Source organism: Myxine glutinosa, chromosome 4 (genome assembly GCF_964187855.1).
Source record: "Myxine glutinosa chromosome 4, kmMyxGlut1.1, whole genome shotgun sequence".
Taxonomy (NCBI): domain Eukaryota; kingdom Metazoa; phylum Chordata; class Myxini; order Myxiniformes; family Myxinidae; genus Myxine; species Myxine glutinosa.
In genome coordinates this window covers 131,626,258-131,651,009 of record NC_136264.1, presented here as the reverse complement: position 1 = coordinate 131,651,009, position 24,752 = coordinate 131,626,258, and the positions used below count along the sequence as shown (strand labels likewise).

Sequence of the window (24,752 nt, the reverse complement as noted above, 5' to 3'; positions counted from 1 at the left end):
TTTTCACCCTTGTCTGTTTGATACTTGCCGGAAAAGATTCTGGCAAGTATGTTGATTGGTTGGTTTGTCTGTTTGTCTGTCTGTTTATGCGCAGAACTACGTCTACATCGTTGCACCTAGAATCGCCAAACTTTACACACATTTGTCCTGCTCTGGAATAGACTGTGCCCAATTTTTAACTCTCTCCCCCAAGGCCTCCATTATGATGTCATAATTCGATAATTCGACAAGTACAAAACTTCATCCAATCAAGATGCAATTTCTTGAGCGACATGACAGCATAAACTGGTGGAGAAACATAATGATGTCATCGGTCACGTGGTTCGGCCGCCATCTTGGAAAAACCGAAAAACTTTGCACCTCTATATCTCCGAAAGTGCTGAATAGAAAAAATTGAGACATGGCTCATTGTAAAGAACTCTCCATGGGGAATAAAATATGTTAATGATGATGTCATAGGTGCCTCCATTATGACGTCATAATTCGACAAGTACAAATCTTCATCCGATTAAGATGAAATTTCTTGAGCATCATCAAGGAATAAATCAGTTTAGAAAACAAATAATAATGACGTCATCGGTCGCGTGGTTCGGCCGCCATATTTGTCCAAAATGGCCGATAAAAATGTACATTCTGGCAAGTCCTCGGTCTCTGACCGATTTTTGATTTGTTTGTCTGTCTGTTTGTGAATAAGATCTCTCAAAAAGTTGTGGAGGGATTCGGACAAGATTTGGCAGAGAGGTAGCGTATCTGACAACCACGATATGATTAGATTTTGGTGAAGATCCGGATTCGGATCCAGCTGGTAGCATTTTAAAAGTGATTCTTCACCATTGAGAGATAGGGCCAAAAATAATGTATAGCAGGATATCTCAAAAAATTATGGACTGATTTGGACGAAACCTGGTGGACAGGTTTTGTGTGTGACAAGGACTAATCGATTCAATTTTGGTGAAGATCTGAAGATCTTTTGTTTTTTTTGTATACAAGATCAAGGCTCGTGAAAGAGCTAACATTAATCACACAAAAGGTCAAACCGACACACAAAACACAAAATAAGGGGAGCGGCAGACAAGATGGGGAGAGAGGGGGAAGGACACAAACACAAGCAAGGACATCGAGAGAACTGTGGGAGTGAGAGGGCTTGGGGGGAGGTGGGAGAGGTATAAAACATATGGACACTGCAAGGACTTCCAGGAAAGAAGTTGGAATTTCAAAAAAGTGTATCTGGGGTAAACATTAGCAGGGTGTTACGGAGTCCTATACAATCTCCTGGTCTCGTTAACCTCCGAACCCCGAGAGGAACCCCGGCAGAAAAATATATTACCCTGTGTTGAAAATCAATAGTAAAACCACACCAATGATTATAAATGAACAAACTTGTATTATAAATCACACACAGGTAATACGGTACAGCAAATGGCCATTGAGAGTGCACTCTATATATATCTTATATAAAGTCAAGTGACTCGCTGCTCTGTCCGCAAATGATCGGACACTCCTCAATGTCTCTATGACGAAATCCGGTCGAAGCCCGAATCTCGCTCTCCAGTCGATATCCGAAGCGTGTACAGTGGGCAAGGGTGCTCTTCCCGCCAAACTGTACAACGGCACCCTCCAGAGGCGCACCTTCACCGCTCCCTCAGCAAACCGCAGCGTAATTGGAGACGAAGCGGTCTTATCCCCGACAGACCGTAGGATGTTGGGGATGACGATGTCACGAAGCAAACGTTCACCGGTGTCCGAAGCACGGGGTTCAAAATGGCTGACGGCTCTGGCTTGAGCCGATGCGACGAGGCAAGGAATCGGCGGAATCTCAGCGCCCCAAATCTGTCTTCGCAGATTTCTCCACTCCAGCGAATATTCGTTTCGCCGGATGTCCCTTCCAGGAACTTAAAATCCCCTCGCGGCTGTCGGTAAACCTGGCTCGTTACGGAGCGCTGACGTCACCGTCCTCTCTTTGCGTGCGCTGCTTCTTCCTCTTCACCTCATTGTCTTCTCCCTCGGTTTCCTGTTTAACTTACAGTTATCCTTTTTAACTTTTGATAACCGTTCGTGAATAATAAACCTTGTGAAACTAATAATAATACATAATATCAGAAACATGTCCAGTGGGTGAAAACCACAATAACGGAAATCACGAATCCATAACAGGGGGTAGAAAAGATCAAGGTTTTGGATGGGGGAAGATAAGAGATGGTGGTGAACAGCTGTTTAAAGACCTAGAGAGAGGAGTGGGATTGAAGGGTGTGGGGGAGTTCGTTCCAGAGGTGGATGAAAAGGGGAATGAAAGGGTGAAGGTGAGCAGAGAGCCTAGATTTTTGGCAGTTTTACCATAGAGAGATGGATTCATATACGGAAAATAGATATTTGCTTTCTTCTCTGAAACTACACATACAATTTCGATGAAACTTCACCACAACCTTCACCACCCGTGATGTACCAAAGTTTGTTCACGGCATTTAAAATATCGGGGTCTAAGGTGGTCTAAGGTGGTCTATGGGGGGAGCTTGCCCCCCAAAATAGGTATTTGCTTTTTTCTCAGCACCTACACACGTAATTTTGATGAAACGTCACCACAACCTTCATCATCCATGATGTACCCATGTTTGTCCAAGGCATTGGAAAAATTGGGTCTGAGGAGGTACTTGGGGTTTGCCCCCCAAAATAGGTATTTTTGATATCTCAACACTTCGTCTCCCTCCCTGGCAACCCTTCTCCCTCCCTCCTGGTAAATTTGCCCCCCAAAATAGGTATTTTTTTTTTTTGTTTGTTTAAGGTCTTATAATTATGTTAGTATGATTCTACATGCTGCCCTGTCTTCTAGAAAGCATTGAAATTGGTTTAAAATACCTTTAGTCAGTGCAGTATACTGTTTATTGTACCAGGTGAGCACCAGGGGTATTACCTTATGTTTGTCTGTGAGCAGGATAGCTCGGAACGTTATGGATGAATTTGGATGAAATTTGATGGACAGGTTAGGTGTGTGACAAGGACAAATTGATTAGATTTTGGTGAAGATCCAGATCTGTGCATGTATGTGTGGATGGACAGCCTTCACCCCATTGGTTGGACAGCTGGCCCGACTCCACCCACAATTGTGACCTGAAGAAAACGTATGTCAGCTATTTTGTGAAGGTACATAGGCTTCAGGCCTCTGTTGTCAGCCCACGGCCCAGTGCAATGGGAATTATCCAAGCTATATAACGATGATGTATTATATATGCACATAAGCAGCAGTAGACATGTTTTTGCTTTATGTATATAACCCGGGTTATTTTATTATTATTTCCAGGAGCGATCGCGGCAGCGGTCTGTGGCCTATACACCACTGAAATAATGGGATGACCAATTTCATCAAGGTGTTTGTACATAATTTTTAGGTTTTAGCCTGAGTTTTCAAGGATGAATAGTGTGAAAATACAGAAGCGTTGCACATCATAAGGATTAGGCATGCTTTCGCTTCATCTATGTATACCAGGTTGTATTTAGGTATTTAGCGGTCCTGTGTCTATACACTGCCCAAATAAAGGGTTCAGCAGATTCTGTAATAAACTAGAACTGCGAGCAGTGATGATAGGCTTCCAGGCAAAACGGCTGCCATATTACACGATCGATGACGACATGTTGATCAATTTTCCTCATAGGTAGTCAACCATATCTGTCAATTTTGCTTTGGATCGGTTAAGCGGTTCTGGAGATATGGATTTGCAATTTATTTTCCTTAAATCCAAGATGGCCACCATACACGTGACTGATGATGTCATAGTTAAAAAAAAAAACTGTCATGTGTAGTCAATCATACGTATGAAGTTTTGGATTGATCCGTTCAGCAGTTCTGGAGAAAAAGATGTTTAAAGGGTTTCCTTAAATGTTTGTTTAAAGGAAAAAGATGTTTAAAGGATTGCAGTGAAGCGTTTCCTATAGCCAAGAATGAGCTTCCTCCCCCTCTCTACTGGCAGTTTGTCCCACTCTTCTTGTGCAAACTGCTCCAGTTCTACCAGATTTGAAGTGTGCCTTCTCGCAACTGCTGTTTTCAGATCTCCACACAGGTGTTCAACGGGATTTAGATCTGGACTCGTTTCTGGCCACTTCAGAACAGTCCAGCTTTTGTCTTCAACCATTCCTGGGTGCTTTTTGAAGTGTGTTTGGGGTCATTGTCCTGCTGCAAGACCCATGACCTTTGACGGAGACCCACCTTTCTGACACTGGGTTGAACATTGCGCTCCAAAATACCTTGGTAATCTCCTGATTTCATGCAAACATTCAAGGCACCCAGTGCCAAAAACAGCACAGCAACCCCAAAACATCACTGAACCTCCTCCATGTTTGACTGTAGGGAAGGTGTTCTTTTATTTTGAAGGCTTCATGTTGTGTTCTGTAAACATAGAGATGATGTGCTCTATCAAAAAAGTTCTAATTCGGTCTCATCTGTGCACAGGACATTCTACCAGAAGGATTTAGGCTTGTTCAAGTGTGTTTTGGTAAACTCTAGTCGGGCTTTCTCAGCAGTGGGGTCCTCCTCGGTCTCCTACCACAGAACTCCCTTTCATCGAGCTGGCGACGGATGGTGCGAGTTGAAACTATTGTACCTTGTGTCTGAAGGTAAGCTTGAATCTGTTTGGCAGTTGATCGAGGTGCTTTCTCCACCATTCGAACAATCCTTTGCTGCAATCTTCGATCAAGTTTTCTCTTGCGGCCACATCCAGGGAGGTTGGCTACAGTGCCATAGGCCTAAAACTTCCTGATAACATTGCATACGGTGGACATCTGCTTGAAAGAATCACCTGCTTGAAATCTAATTATTTCCAACAATTTCTAAAAGGTGCCAATAATATTGTCCGGGCCATTTTAGGATTTCTGTGTGGAATAAGTGAAGATTTAGTAATTTTTTCACCTTTTTTTTTTGTTTGTTTTGTTCCACTGCAAACAAAATAAATGCATATGTGGATACCAAAATATTTTTTCATTTCAATAATTTTCTGGAAGAAATGGTGCATTATTTGAAAAAAGTGCAAGGGTGCCAATATTTTTGGCCACGACTGTACGTGAAAGTCACGCAAGATCATCCTCCTCAGTTAGTCCTAATTATTTATTTATTTATATATATATATATATATATATATTTTGGTTTTCGTAATGGGATATTGCCTGCCACAAAGCCAGAAGGCCACTCGAGGTGAGGGCTACACAAAGAAAACAAAAGCAGAACAACCAGCTCCTTGGATTGAAACAAGACAAATGTAAAAACTTGTCTTCACAGAACAAAAATGGCTGGGAGGGGTTACCTAATCTGCTTCGAGACAACAGTGCGTCTACCCCCATTTTTGGTAGACTGCCGATCAAGGCTAACGAGTACCACCCACCCAGGTTTGGGATCAGAGTTGTCCTTCTCCAAGGCAGACTGCCGGCCAAGGCTAACGAGTTCCACCTACCTGGCAAGCCTGGTTTTAAGGCACCAGACACCCGCCTTTCACACCTCCGCATTTAGTTAAAAACGGGTCAGCATGAGAAGGCATGCGGTCGGAGTTTGATTAGGAGAAGCTATCTGAGGTGCAGACATGGGATATTTTATGGATGGGTGAGGAGTTGCTCAGTTCTCCACCACCATCCCAGTCATTCCTAACCCTTTGACTGCTCATTACAAACAGTCTCCCAAGGCTTAACAAAAGAAGTCGTGAATTTGCTCAGATAGCCCTGAGCAAGCAAATGTTTTTAGAACCGATACATTCCATCCCATACTGTGAAAGAAGAGAGATATGCAGGGCTAGATAATATTGCATAATATTGCCTACTCGATGAGTCAAGCTTGAAGGGAAGATAGTACAATGAGCTCAAGCTTGAAGCATTGTTCTAATGCTGATTTGTGGTCAATGAACTTTGCAAACGAATCAATTCTCTAGACGGGTTTGGCGCCAGCCACAAGGTGATCTTTTTCAATACGTCCTTTCAAATATATACATGTGTAAATGTACTTTGTCTCTAACAAAATACTTATAAACCATAGTAGTCTATAGCATGTAACATCCTAATGTCATATACTACTGTGTTCAAAAAGTATCCGACCTTTATTTTTCGTGCGTAAAAAAAAAAGAAGCTAGGGAGGCGTTGATTGGTGCATGTATGTAGGCGATCCTAATGCACACGCGTGAATTTTTTCCCACCTGCAGAAGCTGTCATTCGACGACAGACCGCCGATGAGTGAGGACATGTAAGTGAGCGCCGTCGGATTTTCGTTTTTGACAAAACGACGGAAAAACTTGAACAACTCTACTGCATCAAATTTTGTGTTTTTTGGCCTCGGGGATGTTGGATGCTTCCATTGTGATGACTGCAACTTGGTTTCTGGGTCGTACCCATAAACCCAGGACTCATCGCCAGTGATCACAGTGTTGAGGAAGCTGGGATCGCTGTTCACAGTCTCCAGCATGTCCTGTGCGATCTCCAAACGGAGTTGCTTCTGCTCAATCGTTAGCAGCTTTGGTACGAACTTCGCTGAGATTCTCCTGAAGCCCAAATCCTCCTTCATAATGGAATGAACGGTGTTGAATCTTGCGGATCGTTTCCACTTGGGAATCACCAAGCTTTACACAAAATTTGATGCAGTAGCGTTGTTCAAGTTTTTCCGTCATTTTGTCAAAAAGGAAAATCCGACGGCGCTCACTTACATGTCCTCACTCATCGGCGGTCTGCCGTCGAATGACAGCTTCTGCAGGTGGGAAAAAATTCACACGTGTGCATTAGGATCGCCTACATACGTGCACCAATCAACGCCTCCCTAGCTTCTTTTTTTTACGCACGGAAAATAAAGGTCGGATACTTTTTGAACACACTACGTAGATTATACATACTTGGTAATTTACCTAATTCACCATTGTACAGATTTAGTAAAGCTCATTCCTATATATTTATTCTGATGCATTCACTATTACCACAAAGTACAAGATGGATTATTTCATTTACAAAGAAACACAGTTACATGAAACATTACACTGAATGGGTTGCCTTTGCCTTGGCTCATGAGGAATTAAACCAAAGCTGGTTTGCCATTGCCGCTGTAGGAATTTTAACAGTAACAAAGGATTATACTCAGCAGTTTGTCGTAAAGAGAAATGGTCCGGCGAGAACTGTGAATTTAGTAAGAAAATGCCGGCGATAACTCGCCTACTCTTTGCGAAAGACACCATTTCACTAAATGATTGAACGGTTGTTTCCACACATGCTGAGATTAAGGATTCTATGAGTAAACACCAGATGTTTGATCAGATATTAGCACACTGCAGACTCTGTGATCTTATCTCATGAGTAGCTCGTACATTATAAAACGTCTTAAACACAGAGGTGCTCAGCATTCCCCTTTTGTTACACTCAGCATTACCCAAAATACTTTGCAGGCAATCACATGGTCTCTGGGGCTTGGCATTACCTTATATGGTCAAAATTCTCTTTTTCAACAAGAAGCATTGTAGAATAAGTATTCTGCTTCCACAGCAGCAGCAGTCCGGGTCGTCTTTATGGAGTGATTTGGTGTAAATTAATGACTGGCCATTCTTAAACTGCCTTTGGACTAAATGGATGGTCAATGTATAGAGGGTGTTGACGACTTGGGTTTTCTTTTCTTAAATAGAAATGACACATGACAAATTTGTCTCACTACAAAAATACAAAAAGGGCTCACACACACATGACAAATTTCTGAATTGTGGATCAAGATTTTCTTATTTATTTTTAATAGGGTCTAAAGCTTGCAGAGGAGCTGAAAAACAAACCATGTACACACATGAGACAAAAGTGGACATGACTTAAGACAAAAAGGGGCAAGTTAAAGCTGTCAAAGGAAGTGGAACCTGCGAGGGAGGAAAGCGGGCTTGCGGCCTTGTTTGGGATTGCGGGATTCAGAAAGCAGGTGTCGCATGGGCTGTGATGGACACAAGGACATTGGTCCTGCTTGAGGGTCCTTTCGTCAATGATGTGTGCAAATCGGTCCATGGAACATGGCGACTGGAGCCTGAGAAATGTGGGCCAAGTGATCTGCGGAGAAACAGACAATGGTTCCTGAGTCGATGCCAATCGGGGTTGGACCGGATCTTGGACTCCATTGCCATCTTCCCTCAGGAACTGCGTGAGGTTTTCTCATCATGGAGAGTTCAGTGTGAGGAACGAGGACGCCCTGAGCTCACCGAGCGCCTCGTCAGTGCCTCGCTCTTCCTTCGTCTACTGTGTCCGGCCCTCGTATCCCCGAGCCTGTTTGACTTGGCCCCTTCTCCGCCGTTTTGAAATACCAACTTCTGTCCTGGAAGTCCTTGGTGTCCTTGTGTTTTATACTTCTCCCTCCCCCCCCCCCCCCCCTTCCCACGCCTCCTCCCCCCAAGCCCTCTCCCTTCCACACATCTCCCTGCTCTCAAATGTTGTGTTTGTGTGCTTCCCCTTCTCTCCCCATCTTGTCTTCCGCTCCCTCTTTTTATATATTTTGTTTGTCTGGTTGATTTGTTTGTGAAGTAAATGTTAGCTCTTTCACGAGCCTCGATTCAGTATCCAAAAAAAAAAAAAAAAGACAAAAAATGTCTGTCACTATGTTGGGGGAAGTGATGTAATGTCCCAGGGTGGAGCACTCTTTATATTGGCTTATGGTTCAGGTATGCGGGTGTCTTCTGATACCTCAGGGGGATGGATGCCCATGCCTTGCATAATTGCAGGTCACCCGTGGGCAAGATGTAGTACCTGTCAGCCCCCCTTACCAGGATAATGGTCCGCAGCCATGCGGTTTAAATGGCAGATGGCTCTGCATATCTAGTGGATGAGAGTCCAGTCGACTCCAACAGCACGGGCGGAAGAGGGAAGAGGGAATTCCCCAACGACCTGCAGAGGGACGGAGAGGAGTGGTGACCCCCCCACCCCCCCTCCCGTCTATTCCACACATTTACCCGTGTGTACCAGCCATAGAAAGGCAATATGATTGCACACGCCATCATTGCCCGAGGATTGCATCACTCGACATCATCATCATCATCTTTGTACTGGCGACACCATTTTTATAACGTCGCTTTTCTCTTCTCACCGGGCGGGACAATTAAGGTTCCTCCTCCAAACCCTATAGGTGGAAGCCAATCTATGGGGTCTGTCTGTGCTCCATCCTTTCAACACTGATCATCAAGTCTTTGGTATAACTCCACCAGGTTCAGAACAGTACCATTGATCTCCGAGACTGAGCGGACGCTCTACCATTATGCCACCAAGTCTGATTGAGATGGTTTAATAGCCGCTTCATTTTTGGGGAAGTATATAGTTAGGTACCTGTAATTATGCTGCACGTGTTTGAAGAGTCTCAGAGGTTTGTAAAGAAGTTGGTTCTTCTGAACTTCTAAGAATAGTTGCTCTTACTTTTCCCCCATCTTGGCACCAAAATGTGCATAGGAGTGACATCACATGTAAACACAGCTGTTGATTGATCAGAAACCTTGATATCATTTTTGTTCTTGCACGAACGAAATGTTCTAGAAGCATTCACGATGATATCTGCTGTTCTATTTATCGTTATGGTGTGAGAACCTCCACCATACACGCTGGAAGAATTTCTGTTGTCGTAATATTTATCGTCGTTCTTGTAGGTGTGTCTGGAATTTAATACAGTATGAATATAAAAACAAGATGCCCTTCCACTATTCTAATCATATTGCCTAATTTTTTTTTTGTTCTCTCTACCCTACTTCCCATTGTCTAGGCTTTTCAACTGACACATTGCTTCCTTTGCTACGCTTCTGCTACAGTGGCTGTCTGCGTGGGCCAGCAGACATCTTTCCTGAGCTTTCCACATTAGCCGAACACCTTGGGTTGGAGGTAGAACCAAAAGAAGGCTCGTCCCCAAAAACTTTTTCACCCTTTCAAACACCGACATTTGAAATTCCTTCTCCCCATCTTACCTCGGCCTGTAAAAACAGTGCTGGGACAGACCCTACCAGTCGCATTGACCCAGAAAAACACTTGGTAGATTTTTCTAGTCAGAAAAACTCCTCCCAACGACTTTCAGACTGTGCTACTCAAACGCATTCAGCAGAAATTGTGGACATTGCTTGCCAGACATACACACCACCTTTTACGACAATCTCTTGTCAGACACAGTATGTGCGTTTTGTAGAAACCTCGTGTCAGGCCTACCCAGCAGACCTTGTCAACATTGCTTGTCAATCTTGCTCACCAGATCTAGTGGACATTGCATGTCAGACATACCCATCAGATTGTGTGGACTTTGCTTGTCAGGCATATCCAACAGATCCTGTGGCAAGTGTTTGCCGGTCATATCCAGCAAGTTTTGCCGACATGACCTGTCAGACCGATTCAGCACTGGCTATTGACATCACCACACAAACATTTGAATCAGATAAAACAGAAAAGTGCACACAGACGAGTCCAGACTCTTTACAAGCCTTACCTGGTCAGCTGAGTGAAAATATGTCCCCTTACCTTCAAGATAAGGATAGTTTTGGAACATGTAGCAAAAGTGAAAATTTTGAATTTAATTTTGATTTTTTAAATGATATACCTTTAAATATTAGAAGAGGAAGAGGGAGAACACGTGGAAGACCACGAGGCAGAAGCAAGAGAGGGAGAGGGGGCAGCAGCCTTCAGGAAAGAGGAATTAGAAAGGGGAGAAAGAAATCGAGGCAGCAACTTGGTGACATTGACTTTGACACAGAGATTGGACTTCAGAAGAAGAAATTTAAGAGGAGTAAAAAGATGGTCACTCCACTTAGCATGGACATTGGAGTGAAAGAAGAGGCATTAAAAGTGAAGAGAAGTAAAGAAACATGTAATATAGGACCAGTAGAAAAGGAGAGTGAGATGTGGGGGTCCACAGAGAAGGGATTGGAGGGCTTAGAGCAAGCTGGATACAAGGTGGATTGCCTGCAGCAGGATACAACACCTAAAATATCCTCTTTGCAAACTTGCAATTTCTCTCCACTTTCTTCATCTACCTTTTCTACAGAGATTGAGGAGCATCAGGAGAAAACAATTGGAAAAAAAAGTAAAGACTCTGGGGCCAGTGAGGGTGGTATGGCAGAAGGAGTAAAAGAAAAAAGAAAAAAGGTCAAGAGGTTAAGAAGCAAAATATTTGAGGAAGGAGAAAGCAAAGGAAGTAGAAAGTCTGAAGGCAAAAGATATGCGAAGATTGAGGGCAAGAAGAAGTCTTTGTCTTTGGGGTCAGGGTCAGGGAGGAAAACATCTGCAGGTCTTGGTGTAAAATCTGCAGAAAGTGCAAGTGAAGAATCGGTGGAGAGAAAGCGAAAAATAGATCGGGGCCTGCAGCTCAAGAGAAATGTTAATGAGGAGGTAGGGAGGAAGAGATTTATTGGGGGTAAGGGCAAGAAAGTTGCTGGGATAAAAGCTGAGGGAGATGCAGGGATAGAGAGTGTGGGTTTCAAAAGAGTGAAAAAAAGGTCTGCTGGAGCAATGAGCAAGAGATTCAAGGTAGAAAGTGAGATTTCTGCAGGATTAGAAAGCGAGGTTTCTGTGGGTTTGGAAAGCGAGGTTTCTGCAAGTTTGGGAAGCGAGGTTTCTGCGGCTTTGGGAAGCGAGGTTTCTGCGGCTTTGGGAAGCGAGGTTTCTGCGGCTTTGGGAAGCGAGGTTTCTGCGGCTTTGGGAAGCGAGGTTTCTGCGGCTTTGGGAAGCGAGGTTTCTGCGGGTTTGGGAAGCGAGGCTTCTGCGGGTTTGGGAAGCGAGGCTTCTGTGGGTTTGGGAAGCGAGGTTTCTGCGGGTTTGGGAAGCGAGGTTTCTGCGGGTTTGGGAAGCGAGGTTTCTGCGGGTTTGGGAAGCGAGGTTTCTGCGGGTTTGGGAAGCGAGGTTTCTGCGGGTTTGGGAAGCGAGGTTTCTGCAGGATTGGAAAGTGAGGTTTCTGCAGGTTTGGAAAGCGAGGTTTCTGCGGGCCTGGAAAGTGCGGTTTCTGCAGGGGTCAAAAGCGAGCGTTCTGCAGGGGCAGATAGTGAAGGGTCTGAAGGTTTAGAAAGCAAAGAATTTGCAGAATCAAAGAGCAGGAGATCTACTATTGAAATCAGCAAATTTAGGAGGGAGAAAAATATGGAATCCAGGGACATTGAAAGCAACGAATCCACAGGTGTAGAGAGTGAGGGATCTGGGGGAGCTGTGAGCAAGGGGTCTGAGAGGGCTGTAAGTGAGGAATCAGTGGGAGTGGAGAGTGGGAAAAGTGCTGCAGTCATAAGCCATAAACCTGGAGCAGGTGAAAGCGAGAGCTCTGTGGTCGTAGAAAGTGAGAGGTCTGGGGCAGGGAGTGGAGGATCTGATGGAGGAGAGAGTGATGTGTCTGAATGGTTGGACACAGAGATATCTGAAGAAGCATATAGTGATCGGTCAAATGGTGACAGCGACAAATCAAATGACCCAAATAAGGACAAGGGAAAAAATAATGTTAAAGAAAGAGTAGGATTTGTAATGAAGAATGAGAAAAGAGGAAGAGGAATTATGAGGGTGAGAGGGAGAGGGAGAGGGAGAGGTAGGCCACGAAGCAGGGTTATGCATAGCAGAGGTGTAGATTTAAATAATGAGTTTGAAATGGCTGGGCAAAAATTAGAAATGGGGAGAGGACCGAAAACCTTGAGAGGAAGGGGAAGCCGGAGAGGAGGCAGGAGCAGAGGACGAGCAAAAAGAGAGAGAGACCTCCGTGAAATTGAGCGATTTTTTGATGAGTTCTTGAGTAGCCATGAGGTGACTTCACCACTGGGGGAGGCAGAATCGTGGGCGCAAAAAAAGGAAAGTGACGGGGACAGCGATAGGGAGATTGACAAAGATAAATTGTGTGGAAATTGGGATAGTACAAGTGGAGAAAGGCCGAGCCTGAAAGTCACACTTAAGGTAAGGGGTGGCGAGGTTTTTCCAGCTATCAGTGATGTGGACAGTGAGGGTAAAGAAGAGGATACTGGGAGGAGCATTGGGGAAAGAGAGAGTGATAGGAATAATCAGGGAGATGAAGCAGGTGGGGACCCTTCTTTTACTAAGAAAGCTGATGAGGATTTGAAGATGCAAATGATAATTGGTCATGATAAAAAGAAGAAAAAGTTTAAGAATGCCAAAACTGTGACCAAATGTAAAAATCTGAAAAGAAAGGTGGAAGAGGATAGTTGGGAAGAAATAGAAACAAACTTGGAGAAAGATTTGGAGTTAACCAGTTCAGGAAATACGAAAAAAAGAAAGCAAAGTATGGAGGAAGGCCTCTTTAAAAAGGCCAAAAAGAAGGCAAATTTCGGGAAAATTGAAAGACAAAAACTAAAATCAGAAATCCCTGTTATTTTTCCATTGCAAGGTAAAAGAGGAAAAAGTTGGGGTGAAGGCAAGGGCAAGGGCAGAGGAAGAGGCAGAGGCAGAGGCAGAGGCAGAGGTACAGCTAGAGGCCGAGGGAGGGGCAGGGGACGAGGAAGAGGCCGAGGTATTTCAAGCTCTGGAGTTCCAGAGCCAGTAGAGAGTGAGAGAGAATGGGTTGGACTCGACTTTCTAATGGAGAGTTCCTGGAAAGATGAGAGTGGAAGAAGTGATTTTGGGGAAGGAAAAGCAGCAAAGGATGAGATGGGTGATGCAGAATCCGATGGAGACACACAGGGAGTCGAGGCGGCTATTGAGGCCGTAGTGGAGAGAATCTCGAGGAGTTTGGAAGAAAGAGTGAAACGACAAGACGAAGATTTGTAAGTTGCCAAATCCATCAGTTGCAGTGCTGTGTTTTACTTTAATTTCCCAATTTTTTGCCAATTTCCTGAGGTCTTGTGACTTTCCAGAAACTGTGCAACTCTGTTTGACTTTGTCCGACTCTTTGATTTGAAATGTCGTGTATGTATCCAATATTGTGATAGTATTGATGTAATTAGAAATGTTTTTTTTTTCTTTTGACAATAAATTTGCAATTTTTAAATGCTTCTTTTCAGATTTGATATCAGTCTCCCTTCTCCTATCTTCGCCTGGTGTTTGGCTTAACGGTTAGGGTGCTGGCTTGGGATTGTCGGTGTGAGTTCAAATCCCAGTCAGTCGTTGAATTAACACCAGGTGGGGTTGACCCAGCCGGTCTCCGTCCAAGGTCGGCAAAATGAGTACCAGCTTACTGGGATGAATGTGCCATTCGAATGTCCTGCGTAGGAGTGATGCCCCGACCAGGATTGTGCCCAATAGTCAAGAAACTGCTTCGGCATACATATGCATGTGATGATGCAGGAGTGGATCTGTCCTTGCAGTTGACATCATCATCTCATATCTGTCCTTGTTTCACTTTCATGTTTTTCCGTCACCAAGATTGTTCATGGGAATGAGGTCTTGCCTTTTATTTCCTCAGAAATGTGACAACGGTTGCATAAAGTAAGATCACAAAACTCTGCTAATAATGACATTTGAACAGCTGTAGAAATTTTATTTCAAAGTGAAACGAATTCCAAAACCTCAGAATTATGACGGATATCATATTTTGCCCCATTTTGTTTTATTCGATGAAAGAAATACACCATTAAGCAGCAAATGTAACTTTTAGATTTCCTGAAAGGTCAAAGTATCTCACTTGCATCCAATCAATGATCAGCTGATCTTCGTTTTTCTCTCTACAATCTCTATCTCTATATAATCTCTCTGTCACTCCATCACTATATCTATATAATCACTCCACATTTCTTTATCTACATCTGTCTCCTTCCCTTTCCACATTCTACTTTCCTTTCCTCATTTTCCTTTCTCTATTCCTTTTTTCCTTTCTCGCCCCTCCCCTTTCCCTGTCTCCACCCCTTTCCCCCTGTCTCTCCACCCCTTTCCCCCTGTCTCTCCACCCCTTTCCCCCTGTCTCTCCACCCCTTTCCCCCTGTCTCTCCACCCCTTTCCCCCTGTCTCTCCACCCCTTTCCCCCTGTCTCTCCACCCCTTTCCCCCTGTCTCTCCACCCCCTTCCCCCTGTCTCTCCACCCCCTTCCCCCTGTCTCTCCACCCCATTCCCTCTGTCTCTCCACCCCTTTCCCCCTGTCTCTCCACCCCTTTCCCCCTGTCTCTCCACCCCTTTTCCCCCATCTCTCCACCCCTTTCCCCCATCTCTCCACCCCTTTCCCCCTATCTCTCCACCCCTTTCCCCCTATCTCTCCACCCCTTTCCCCCTGTCTCTCCACCCCTTTCCCCCTGTCTCTCCGCCCCTTTCCCCCTGTCTCTCCACCCCTTTCCCCCTGTCTCTCCACCCCCTTCCCCCTGTCTCTCCACCCCTTTCCCTCTGTCTCTCCACCCCTTTCCCCCTGTCTCTCCACCCCTTTCCCCCTGTCTCTCCACCCCTTTCCCCCTGTCTCTCCACCCCCTTCCCCCTGTCTCTCCACCCCCTTCCCCCTGTCTCTCCACCCCATTCCCTCTGTCTCTCCACCCCTTTCCCCCTGTCTCTCCACCCCTTTCCCCCTGTCTCTCCACCCCTTTTCCCCCATCTCTCCACCCCTTTCCCCCTGTCTCTCCGCCCCTTTCCCCCTGTCTCTCCGCCCCTTTCCCCCTGTCTCTCCGCCCCTTTCCCCCTGTCTCTCCACCCCTTTCCCCCTGTCTCTCCACCCCTTTCCCCCTGTCTCTCCACCCCTTTCCCCCTCTCTCCACCCCTTTCCCCCGTCTCTCCTCCCCTTTCCCCCCGTCTCTCCACCCCTTTCCCCCCGTCTCTCCACCCCTTTCCCCCCGTCTCTCCACCCCTTTCCCCCCGTCTCTCCACCCCTTTCCCCCCGTCTCTCCACCCCTTTCCCTCCCCGTCTCTCCATCCCTTTCCCCCCCGTCTCTCCACCCCTTTCCCCCCGTCTCTCCACCCCTTTCCCCCCATCTCCACCCTTTTCCCCCGTCTCTCCACCCCTCTTTCCCCCTGTCTCTCCACCCCTCTTTCCCCCTGTCTCTCCACCCCTCTTTCCCCCGTCTCTCCACCCCTCTTTCCCCCTGTCTCTACACCCCTCTTTCCCCCTGTCTCTACACCCCTCTTTCCCCCTGTCTCTACACCCCTCTTTCCCCCTGTCTCTCCACCCCTCTTTCCCCCTCTCTCTTTCCCCCTCTCTCTTTCCCCCTGTCTCTCCACCCCTCTTTCCCCCTGTCTTTCCGCCCTTTTCCTTCCGTCTCTACCCCTCTTTTCCCCATCTTCCCCCCTTTTGGTTTGTGATTTTAACCAATGAGTCCTGTTGTATTTCATTGGTTTTGAAGCTCGTGGTGTCCTGCCAATAACCGAGTTTACATTACCCAATACCCATGCTGGTAATGATACAGAGAATATAACTCACTAGCGGGGTCACCCGTGGGAATCCCACGGGCATGGATGTGTGTGACATTTCGACATATTGAGTTATATGCTGCACATTCATTTTTACAAAATGGTTACTGGCAAGGCATCAGATCCAGAAATGGTGTGATGAACACAATTTATTTATTTCACATAATATGTGACCCCTCACTCCTCTCCACCTGACACTCTCCTGTCTCCACCTGACACTCTCCTGTCTCCACCTGACACTCTCCTCTCTCCACCTAGCACTCCTCTCCTCTCCAAACCCTCACATCCCTCTCCTTTCCAATCCCTCACCTCTCCAATCCCTCACACTCCTCTCCTCTCCAATCCTTCACACGCCTCTCCAATCGCGCCTCACACTCCTCTCCAATCGCGCCTCACACTCCTCTCCAATCGCGCTTCACACTCCTCTCCAATCGTGCCTCACACTCCTCTCCAATCGTGCCTCACACTCCCCTCCAATCACTCCTCTCCAATCGTGCCTCACACTCCTCTCCAATCACGCCTCTCACTCCTCTCCAATCGTGCCTCACACTCCTCTCCAATCGTGCCTCACACTCCTCTCCAATCGCGCCTCACTCGCCTCTCCAATCGGCTTTCCCCGTCTCGTTTCTCTCCTTTTTCTCCCGTCTCGTTCTTTTTCTTGCTCCAAATCGGCCCGTCGGAATCGGAAATCGGCCCGTCTCGCCCGTCGGCCCGTCGGAATCGGAAATCGGCCCGTCTTGCTTTTGTGCTTGTGCGTAAATAAATTGTGTTCATGACACCATTTCTGGTGTTGGGCTAGCGGCTAGGGTGCCGGCTTATAGGATCCTGGGTTCGAATCTCGGTCGATCGCCGAATTAATGCCAGGGGGGTTGACTCAGCCTGTCATCCTTCCGAGGTCGGCTAATTGAGTACCAGTTCACTGGTAATTCCCTGTTTGTCGTTGAAGGCGGCAAAAAGGGTTGGCGTCAGGAAGGGCATCCGGCCGTAAAACATTGCTTCAAAAAGGGGACAAAAAAACAACAACTACCACGGTCCCCGAAAAGGCCAACCCCCGCTTTGCGGGGAAAAATGGCCTCTAAACGGTGGTTTTTACACCATTTCTGGATCTGATGACTTGCCAGTAACCATTTTGTAAAAATGAATGTGCAGCATCTAACTCAATATGTTGAAATGTCACACACATCCATGCCCGTGGGATTCCCACGGGTGACCCCGCAAGTTTGCATTGACGTTCGTCGATGGACTCGTTCGCCCGTCTCATTCGTTTTCTTGCTGCATCCTGTTCAAGTCTGCGTTCTTCATCGATCGTCTCATTCATTTTGGAAATAGAAGTTTCCACGCAGCGCATGAATTGTCACGATCCTCAAGAGGAATTTGTCTCGTAATCATCAAATGATAAATGGCAAGTAAATTATATTGTGGAAAATTAAAGATTTCAAATAAACCTATTTAAAGTGTATTCGCACATAACTAATTTTAAAAAACGAAGAAATATCTCTCGGTAATTTCCTGAAACATATTTTACTTCCGGCTAATAATGTTGAATTAAATAAAAACGAAGAAATATATGTCGGCATCATTGTTGACGTTTTTGTGACGACTGTCATCAAACGAAAAAGTAATATATCTTAACGGAAAAGCAAAAGCGAATTTTTAATATATATCGACACGTTGCCGTCGGTGTCATGTTGGGCGGTGTATGATACACCATGACGCGATTTTTAAAAATATATCTCTGCATTTTCCCGCGTGTGTGGAATGTTCTCAATTATTGCTGACACCGAGTCCAAAACCATCGATAAAAATGAAATCATATGGTGAGTTAGATTGGAGATAAAGGCGTGAGAGAGACTCAATGGCCTTGAAGTTGAAGTTACAGGCGTTTGAGAATTCATTTCGTTCTATAAACGGCAACTTTCATTGGATTTCCTTCCCGTTTTTTTTCAACCGAGTCGAAAACTATGTTAGCGACTGTGAAAAATGAAATGATATATCGAATTTTTAATATGTATCGACACGTTGCCGTCGGTGTCATGTTAGGCGGTGTATGATACACCATGACGCGATTTTAAAAAATATATCTGCATTTTCCCGCGTGTGTGGAATGTTCTCAATTATTGCTGACACCGACTCTAAAACCATCGATAAAAATGAAATCATATGGTGAGTTAGATTGGAGATAAAGGCGTGAGAGAGACTCAATGGCCTTGAAGTTACAGGCATTTGAGAATTCATTTCGTTCTATAAACGGCAACTTTCATCGGATTTTCTTCTCGTTTTTTTTCATCCGAGTCTAAAACTATGTTAGCGACTGTGAAAAATGAAATGATATATCGAATTTAAAATAGATATCGACACATTGCCGTCGGTGTCATGTTGGGCGGTGTATGATACACCATGACGCGATTTTAAAAAATATATCTCTGCATTTTCCCGCGTGTGTGGAATGTTTGTGGAAAATTAAAGATTTCAAATAAACCTATTTAAAGTGTATGCGCACATAACTAATAAAAAAAACGAAGAAATATCTCTCGGTAATTTCCTGAAACATATTTTACTTCCGGCTAATATGTTGAATGAAATAAAAACGAAGAAATATATGTCGGCATCATTGTTGACGTTTTTGTGACGACTATCATCAAACGAAATAGTAATATATCATAACGGAAAAGCAAAAGCGAATTTTTAATATATATCGACACATTGCCGGCGGTGTCATGTTGGGCGGTGTATGATACACCATGACGCGATTTTAAAAAATATATCTCTGCATTTTCCCGCGTGTGTGGATTGTTCTCAATTATTGCTGACACCGAGTCTAAAAGTAAAACCATCGATAAAAATGAAATCATATGGTGAGTTAGATTGGAGATAAAGGCGTGAGAGAGACTCAATGGCCTTGAAGTTACAGGCCTTTGAGAATTCATTTCGTTCTATAAACGGCAACTTTCATCGGATTTTCTTCCCGTTTTTTTTCAACCGAGTCTAAAACTATGTTAGCGACTGTGAAAAATGAAATGATTTATCGAATTTGATTTGAAATAAAACTGGGGGAGAGCAAGACACCACGGGCCTACAAAACAGGACTCAAAGCTATGCGAGTTAATAAAATGGTGGATATTTGTTTATAATTATATGAAGCCACTCCCAGAATGGGTGGAGCTACTCTGCAAACCGAGTAAGCCACACCCCGGACAGACACCCAACAGATAGACAGACAGACAGACAGAATCATCTACGGCTATTATAATATAGACTAGCGGGGTCACCCGTGGGAATCCCATGGGCATGGATGTGTGTGACATTTCGACATATTGAGTTATATGCTGCACATTCATTTTTACAAAATGGTTACTGGCAAGTCATCAGATCCAGAAATGGTGTGAATTTAGTTATTTCACATAATATGTGACCCCTCACTCCTCTCCACCTGACACTCTCCTGTCTCCACCTGACACTCTCCTGTCTCCACCTGACACTCTCCTCTCTCCACCTAGCACTCCTCTCCTCTCCAAACCCTCACATCCCTCTCCTTTCCAATCCCTCACCTCTCCAATCCCTCACACTCCTCTCCTCTGCAATCCTTCACACGCCTCTCCAATCGCGCCTCACACTCCTCTCCAATCGCGCCTCACACTCCTCTCCAATCGCGCCTCACACTCCTCTCCAATCGTGCCTCACACTCCTCTCCAATCGTGCCTCACACTCCCCTCCAATCACTCCTCTCCAATCGTGCCTGACACTCCTCTCCAATCACGCCTCACACTCCTCTCCAATCGTGCCTCACACTCCTCTCCAATCGCGCCTCACACTCCTCTCCAATCGCGCCTCACTCGCCTCTCCAATCGGCTTTCCCCGTCTCGTTTCTCTCCTTTTTCTCCCGTCTCGTTCTTTTTCTTGCTCCAAATCGGCCCGTCGGAATCGGAAATCGGCCCGTCTCGCCCGTCGGCCCGTCGGAATCGGAAATCGGCCCGTCTTGCTTTTGTGCTTGTGCGTAAATAAATTGTGTTCATGACACCATTTCTGGTGTTGGGCTAGCGGCTAGGGTGCCGGCTTAGGATCCTGGGTTCGAATCTCGGTCGATCGCCGAATTAATGCCAGGGGGGTTGACTCAGCCTGTCATCCTTCCGAGGTCGGCTAATTGAGTACCAGTTCACTGGTAATTCCCTGTTTGTCGTTGAAGGCGGCAAAAAGGGTTGGCGTCAGGAAGGGCATCCGGCCGTAAAACATTGCTTCAAAAAGGGGACAAAAAAACAACAACTACCACGGTCCCCGAAAAGGCCAACCCCCGCTTTGCGGGGAAAAATGGCCTCTAAACGGTGGTTTTTACACCATTTCTGGATCTGATGACTTGCCAGTAACCATTTTGTAAAAATGAATGTGCAGCATATAACTCAATATGTCGAAATGTCACACACATCCATGCCCGTGGGATTCCCACGGGTGACCCCGCAAGTTTGCATTGACGTTCGTCGATGGACTCGTTCGCCCCTCTCATTCGTTTTCTTGCTGCATCCTGTTCAAGTCTGCGTTCTTCATCGATCGTCTCATTCATTTTGGAAATAGAAGTTTCCACGCAGCGCATGAATTGTCACGATCCTCAAGAGGAATTTGTCTCGTAATCATCAAATGATAAATGGCAAGTAAATTATATTGTGGAAAATTAAAGATTTCAAATAAACCTATTTAAAGTGTATTCGCACATAACTAATTTTAAAAAACGAAGAAATATCTCTCGGTAATTTCCTGAAACATATTTTACTTCCGGCTAATAATGTTGAATTAAATAAAAACGAAGAAATATATGTCGGCATCATTGTTGACGTTTTTGTGACGACTGTCATCAAACGAAAAAGTAATATATCTTAACGGAAAAGCAAAAGCGAATTTTTAATATATATCGACACGTTGCCGTCGGTGTCATGTTGGGCGGTGTATGATACACCATGACGCGATTTTTAAAAATATATCTCTGCATTTTCCCGCGTGTGTGGAATGTTCTCAATTATTGCTGACACCGAGTCCAAAACCATCGATAAAAATGAAATCATATGGTGAGTTAGATTGGAGATAAAGGCGTGAGAGAGACTCAATGGCCTTGAAGTTGAAGTTACAGGCGTTTGAGAATTCATTTCGTTCTATAAACGGCAACTTTCATTGGATTTCCTTCCCGTTTTTTTTCAACCGAGTCGAAAACTATGTTAGCGACTGTGAAAAATGAAATGATATATCGAATTTTTAATATGTATCGACACGTTGCCGTCGGTGTCATGTTAGGCGGTGTATGATACACCATGACGCGATTTTAAAAAATATATCTGCATTTTCCCGCGTGTGTGGAATGTTCTCAATTATTGCTGACACCGACTCTAAAACCATCGATAAAAATGAAATCATATGGTGAGTTAGATTGGAGATAAAGGCGTGAGAGAGACTCAATGGCCTTGAAGTTACAGGCATTTGAGAATTCATTTCGTTCTATAAACGGCAACTTTCATCGGATTTTCTTCTCGTTTTTTTTCAACCGAGTCTAAAACTATGTTAGCGACTGTGAAAAATGAAATGATATATCGAATTTAAAATAGATATCGACACATTGCCGTCGGTGTCATGTTGGGCGGTGTATGATACACCATGACGCGATTTTAAAAAATATATCTCTGCATTTTCCCGCGTGTGTGGAATGTTTGTGGAAAATTAAAGATTTCAAATAAACCTATTTAAAGTGTATGCGCACATAACTAATAAAAAAAACGAAGAAATATCTCTCGGTAATTTCCTGAAACATATTTTACTTCCGGCTAATATGTTGAATGAAATAAAAACGAAGAAATATATGTCGGCATCATTGTTGACGTTTTTGTGACGACTATCATCAAACGAAATAGTAATATATCATAACGGAAAAGCAAAAGCGAATTTTTAATATATATCGACACATTGCCGGCGGTGTCATGTTGGGCGGTGTATGATACACCATGACGCGATTTTAAAAAATATATCTCTGCATTTTCCCGCGTGTGTGGATTGTTCTCAATTATTGCTGACACCGAGTCTAAAAGTAAAACCATCGATAAAAATGAAATCATATGGTGAGTTAGATTGGAGATAAAGGCGTGAGAGAGACTCAATGGCCTTGAAGTTACAGGCCTTTGAGAATTCATTTCGTTCTATAAACGGCAACTTTCATCGGATTTTCTTCCCGTTTTTTTTCAACCGAGTCTAAAACTATGTTAGCGACTGTGAAAAATGAAATGATTTATCGAATTTGATTTGAAATAAAACTGGGGGAGAGCAAGACACCACGGGCCTACAAAACAGGACTCAAAGCTATGCGAGTTAATAAAATGGTGGATATTTGTTTATAGCCACTCCCAGAATGGGTGGAGCTATGGGTGGAGCTACTCTGCAAACCGAGTAAGCCACACCCCGGACAGACACCCAACAGATAGACAGACAGACAGACAGACAGAATCATCTACGGCTATTATAATATAGAATAGATTAGAGTGGGGTTTTTTTTTCCATTAATTAATCTCCCTCCCTGAAGTTGTACAACTTGTCTGGAAGAAAAAAACAAAAACAAAAAAACACTTCCTTGCCGCTCCCTTCAGGAGCGGGTGTTTCTTGTCGGAGATCAATGCAGCAGATTTCCAGTCGATGTCGATCGTTGTAGATCACTGCGCAAGAGTTGGCAAGTGGGGGAACGGGCCGCTGTGAGTGGGCAAGTGGGGGAACGGGCCGCTGTGAGTGGGCAAGTGGGGGAACGGGCCGCTGTGAGTGGGCAAGTGGGGGAACGGGCCGCTGTGAGTGGGCAAGTGGGGGAACGGGCCGCTGTGAGTGGGCAAGTGGGGGAACGGGCCGCTGTGAGTGGGCAAGTGGGGGAACGGGCCGCTGTGAGTGGGCAAGTGGGGGAACGGTCCGCTGTGAGCGGGCAAGTGGGGGAACGGGCCGCTGTGAGCGGGCAAGTGGGGGAACGGGCCGCTGTGAGCGGGCAAGTGGGGGAACGGGCCGCTGTGAGCGGGAAAGTGGGGGAAAGGGCCGCTGTGAGGGGCCAAGTGGGGGAAAGGGCCGCTGCGAGCGGGCAAGTGGGGGAACGGGCCGGTGCGAGCGGGCAAGTGGGGGAATGGGCCGCTGCGAGCGGGCAAGTGGGGGAACGGGCCGCTGCGAGCGGGCAAGTGGGGGAACGGGCCGCTGCGAGCGGGCAAGTGGGGGAACGGGCCGCTGCGAGCGGGCAAGTGGGGGAACGGGCCGCTGCGAGCGGGCAAGTGGGGGAACGGGCCGCTGCGAGCGGGCAAGTGGGGGAACGGGCCGCTGCGAGCGGGCAAGTGGGGGAACGGGCCGCTGCGAGCGGGCAAGTGGGGGAACGGGCCGCTGCGAGTGGGCAAGTGGGGGAACGGGCCGCTGCGAGCGGGCAAGTGGGGAACGGGCCGCTGCGAGCGGGCAAGTGGGGAACGGGCCGCTGCGAGCGGGTAAGTGGGGGAACGGGCCGCTGTGAGCGGGCAAGTGGGGGAACGGGCCGCTGTGAGTGGGCAAGTGGGGGAACGGGCCGCTGTGAGTGGGCAAATGGGGGAATGGGCCGCTGTGAGTGGGCAAGTGGGGGAACGGGCCGCTGTGAGTGGGCAAGTGGGGGAACGGGCCGCTGTGAGTGGGCAAGTGGGGGAACGGGCCACTGTGAGTGGGCAAGTGGGGGAACGGGCCGCTGTGAGTGGGCAAGTGGCAGAACGGGCCGCTGAGGTGGAATGGGCCGCTGTGAGTGGGCAAGTGGTGGAACGGGCCACTGAGTGGGCAAGTGGCGGAACGGGCCGCTGAGTCGGAACGGGCCACTGAGTGGGCAAGTGGCGGAACAGGGGACAGTTAAGGAGGCGGCTGGAGCATTGAAGGATGCTGGGGCAGGGTGTGTGGTGGTATCCCCAGTATTGGAGGTGAAAGGGGGTTTTGGGACTCGAGAAGGTGAAGAGGAATTGGAGGAGCAGATGGACAAGGGGAATGAACTTGATCCATTGAGGGTGGTGCGGTGGAGGGGTAAACGGGTGGCGAAGGTAACCTCTGTGGGTACCTTGAAAAAGACCTGGCTAAGTGGTGATGGTCAAACTATTTTTGATGAGCGGATGTTTCGAAGTTGAAAGACGTTTTTCGCGACTGTTGTAGCGAAGACCCAGGGTACACATGGACTAATGCAGGGGGGTCGCAGAGGTCAAGGTTAGATTATGTTTTTGTGTCAAAAGAAGTGACGTTGGTGGATTTACATAGAATTTGGAATAGTTTTTAAGATCATTATTTGCTTAACGTACTTTTCTTTTGATGATTTTTTATTTTGGGGTAAAGGGGCTTGGAGGCTTAATACCTCATTGTTGGAACGTCCTGGGGTAAGATTATTAGTTGCCGCTAAAATCAAAGCCTGGAAGACGTTTATTCCTCTGTTTGGGTCTGTGAGGGAATTGTGGGAAGAAGTTAAGGTTCGGGTCAAATATTCTTTCCAGAGGGTTGCTCGGATGGCAAGTGAG

General features: G+C 46.0%; 1 protein-coding gene across 1 annotated transcript in view; it reads left to right on the top strand.

The window, feature by feature from the left end:
- The window catches only part of LOC137425222 (uncharacterized), a 48,453-nt gene extending 34,541 nt beyond the window's left edge, over nt 1–13,912 (top strand). Inside the window, exon 4 of the mRNA XM_068113419.2 lies at nt 9,722–13,912. Coding sequence (XP_067969520.2) covers nt 9,722–13,692 — 3,971 coding nt within the window. The 3' untranslated portion in view covers nt 13,693–13,912. The remainder of the gene's footprint in view (nt 1–9,721) is intronic.
- The last annotated feature ends 10,840 nt before the right edge of the window (nt 13,913–24,752 follow it).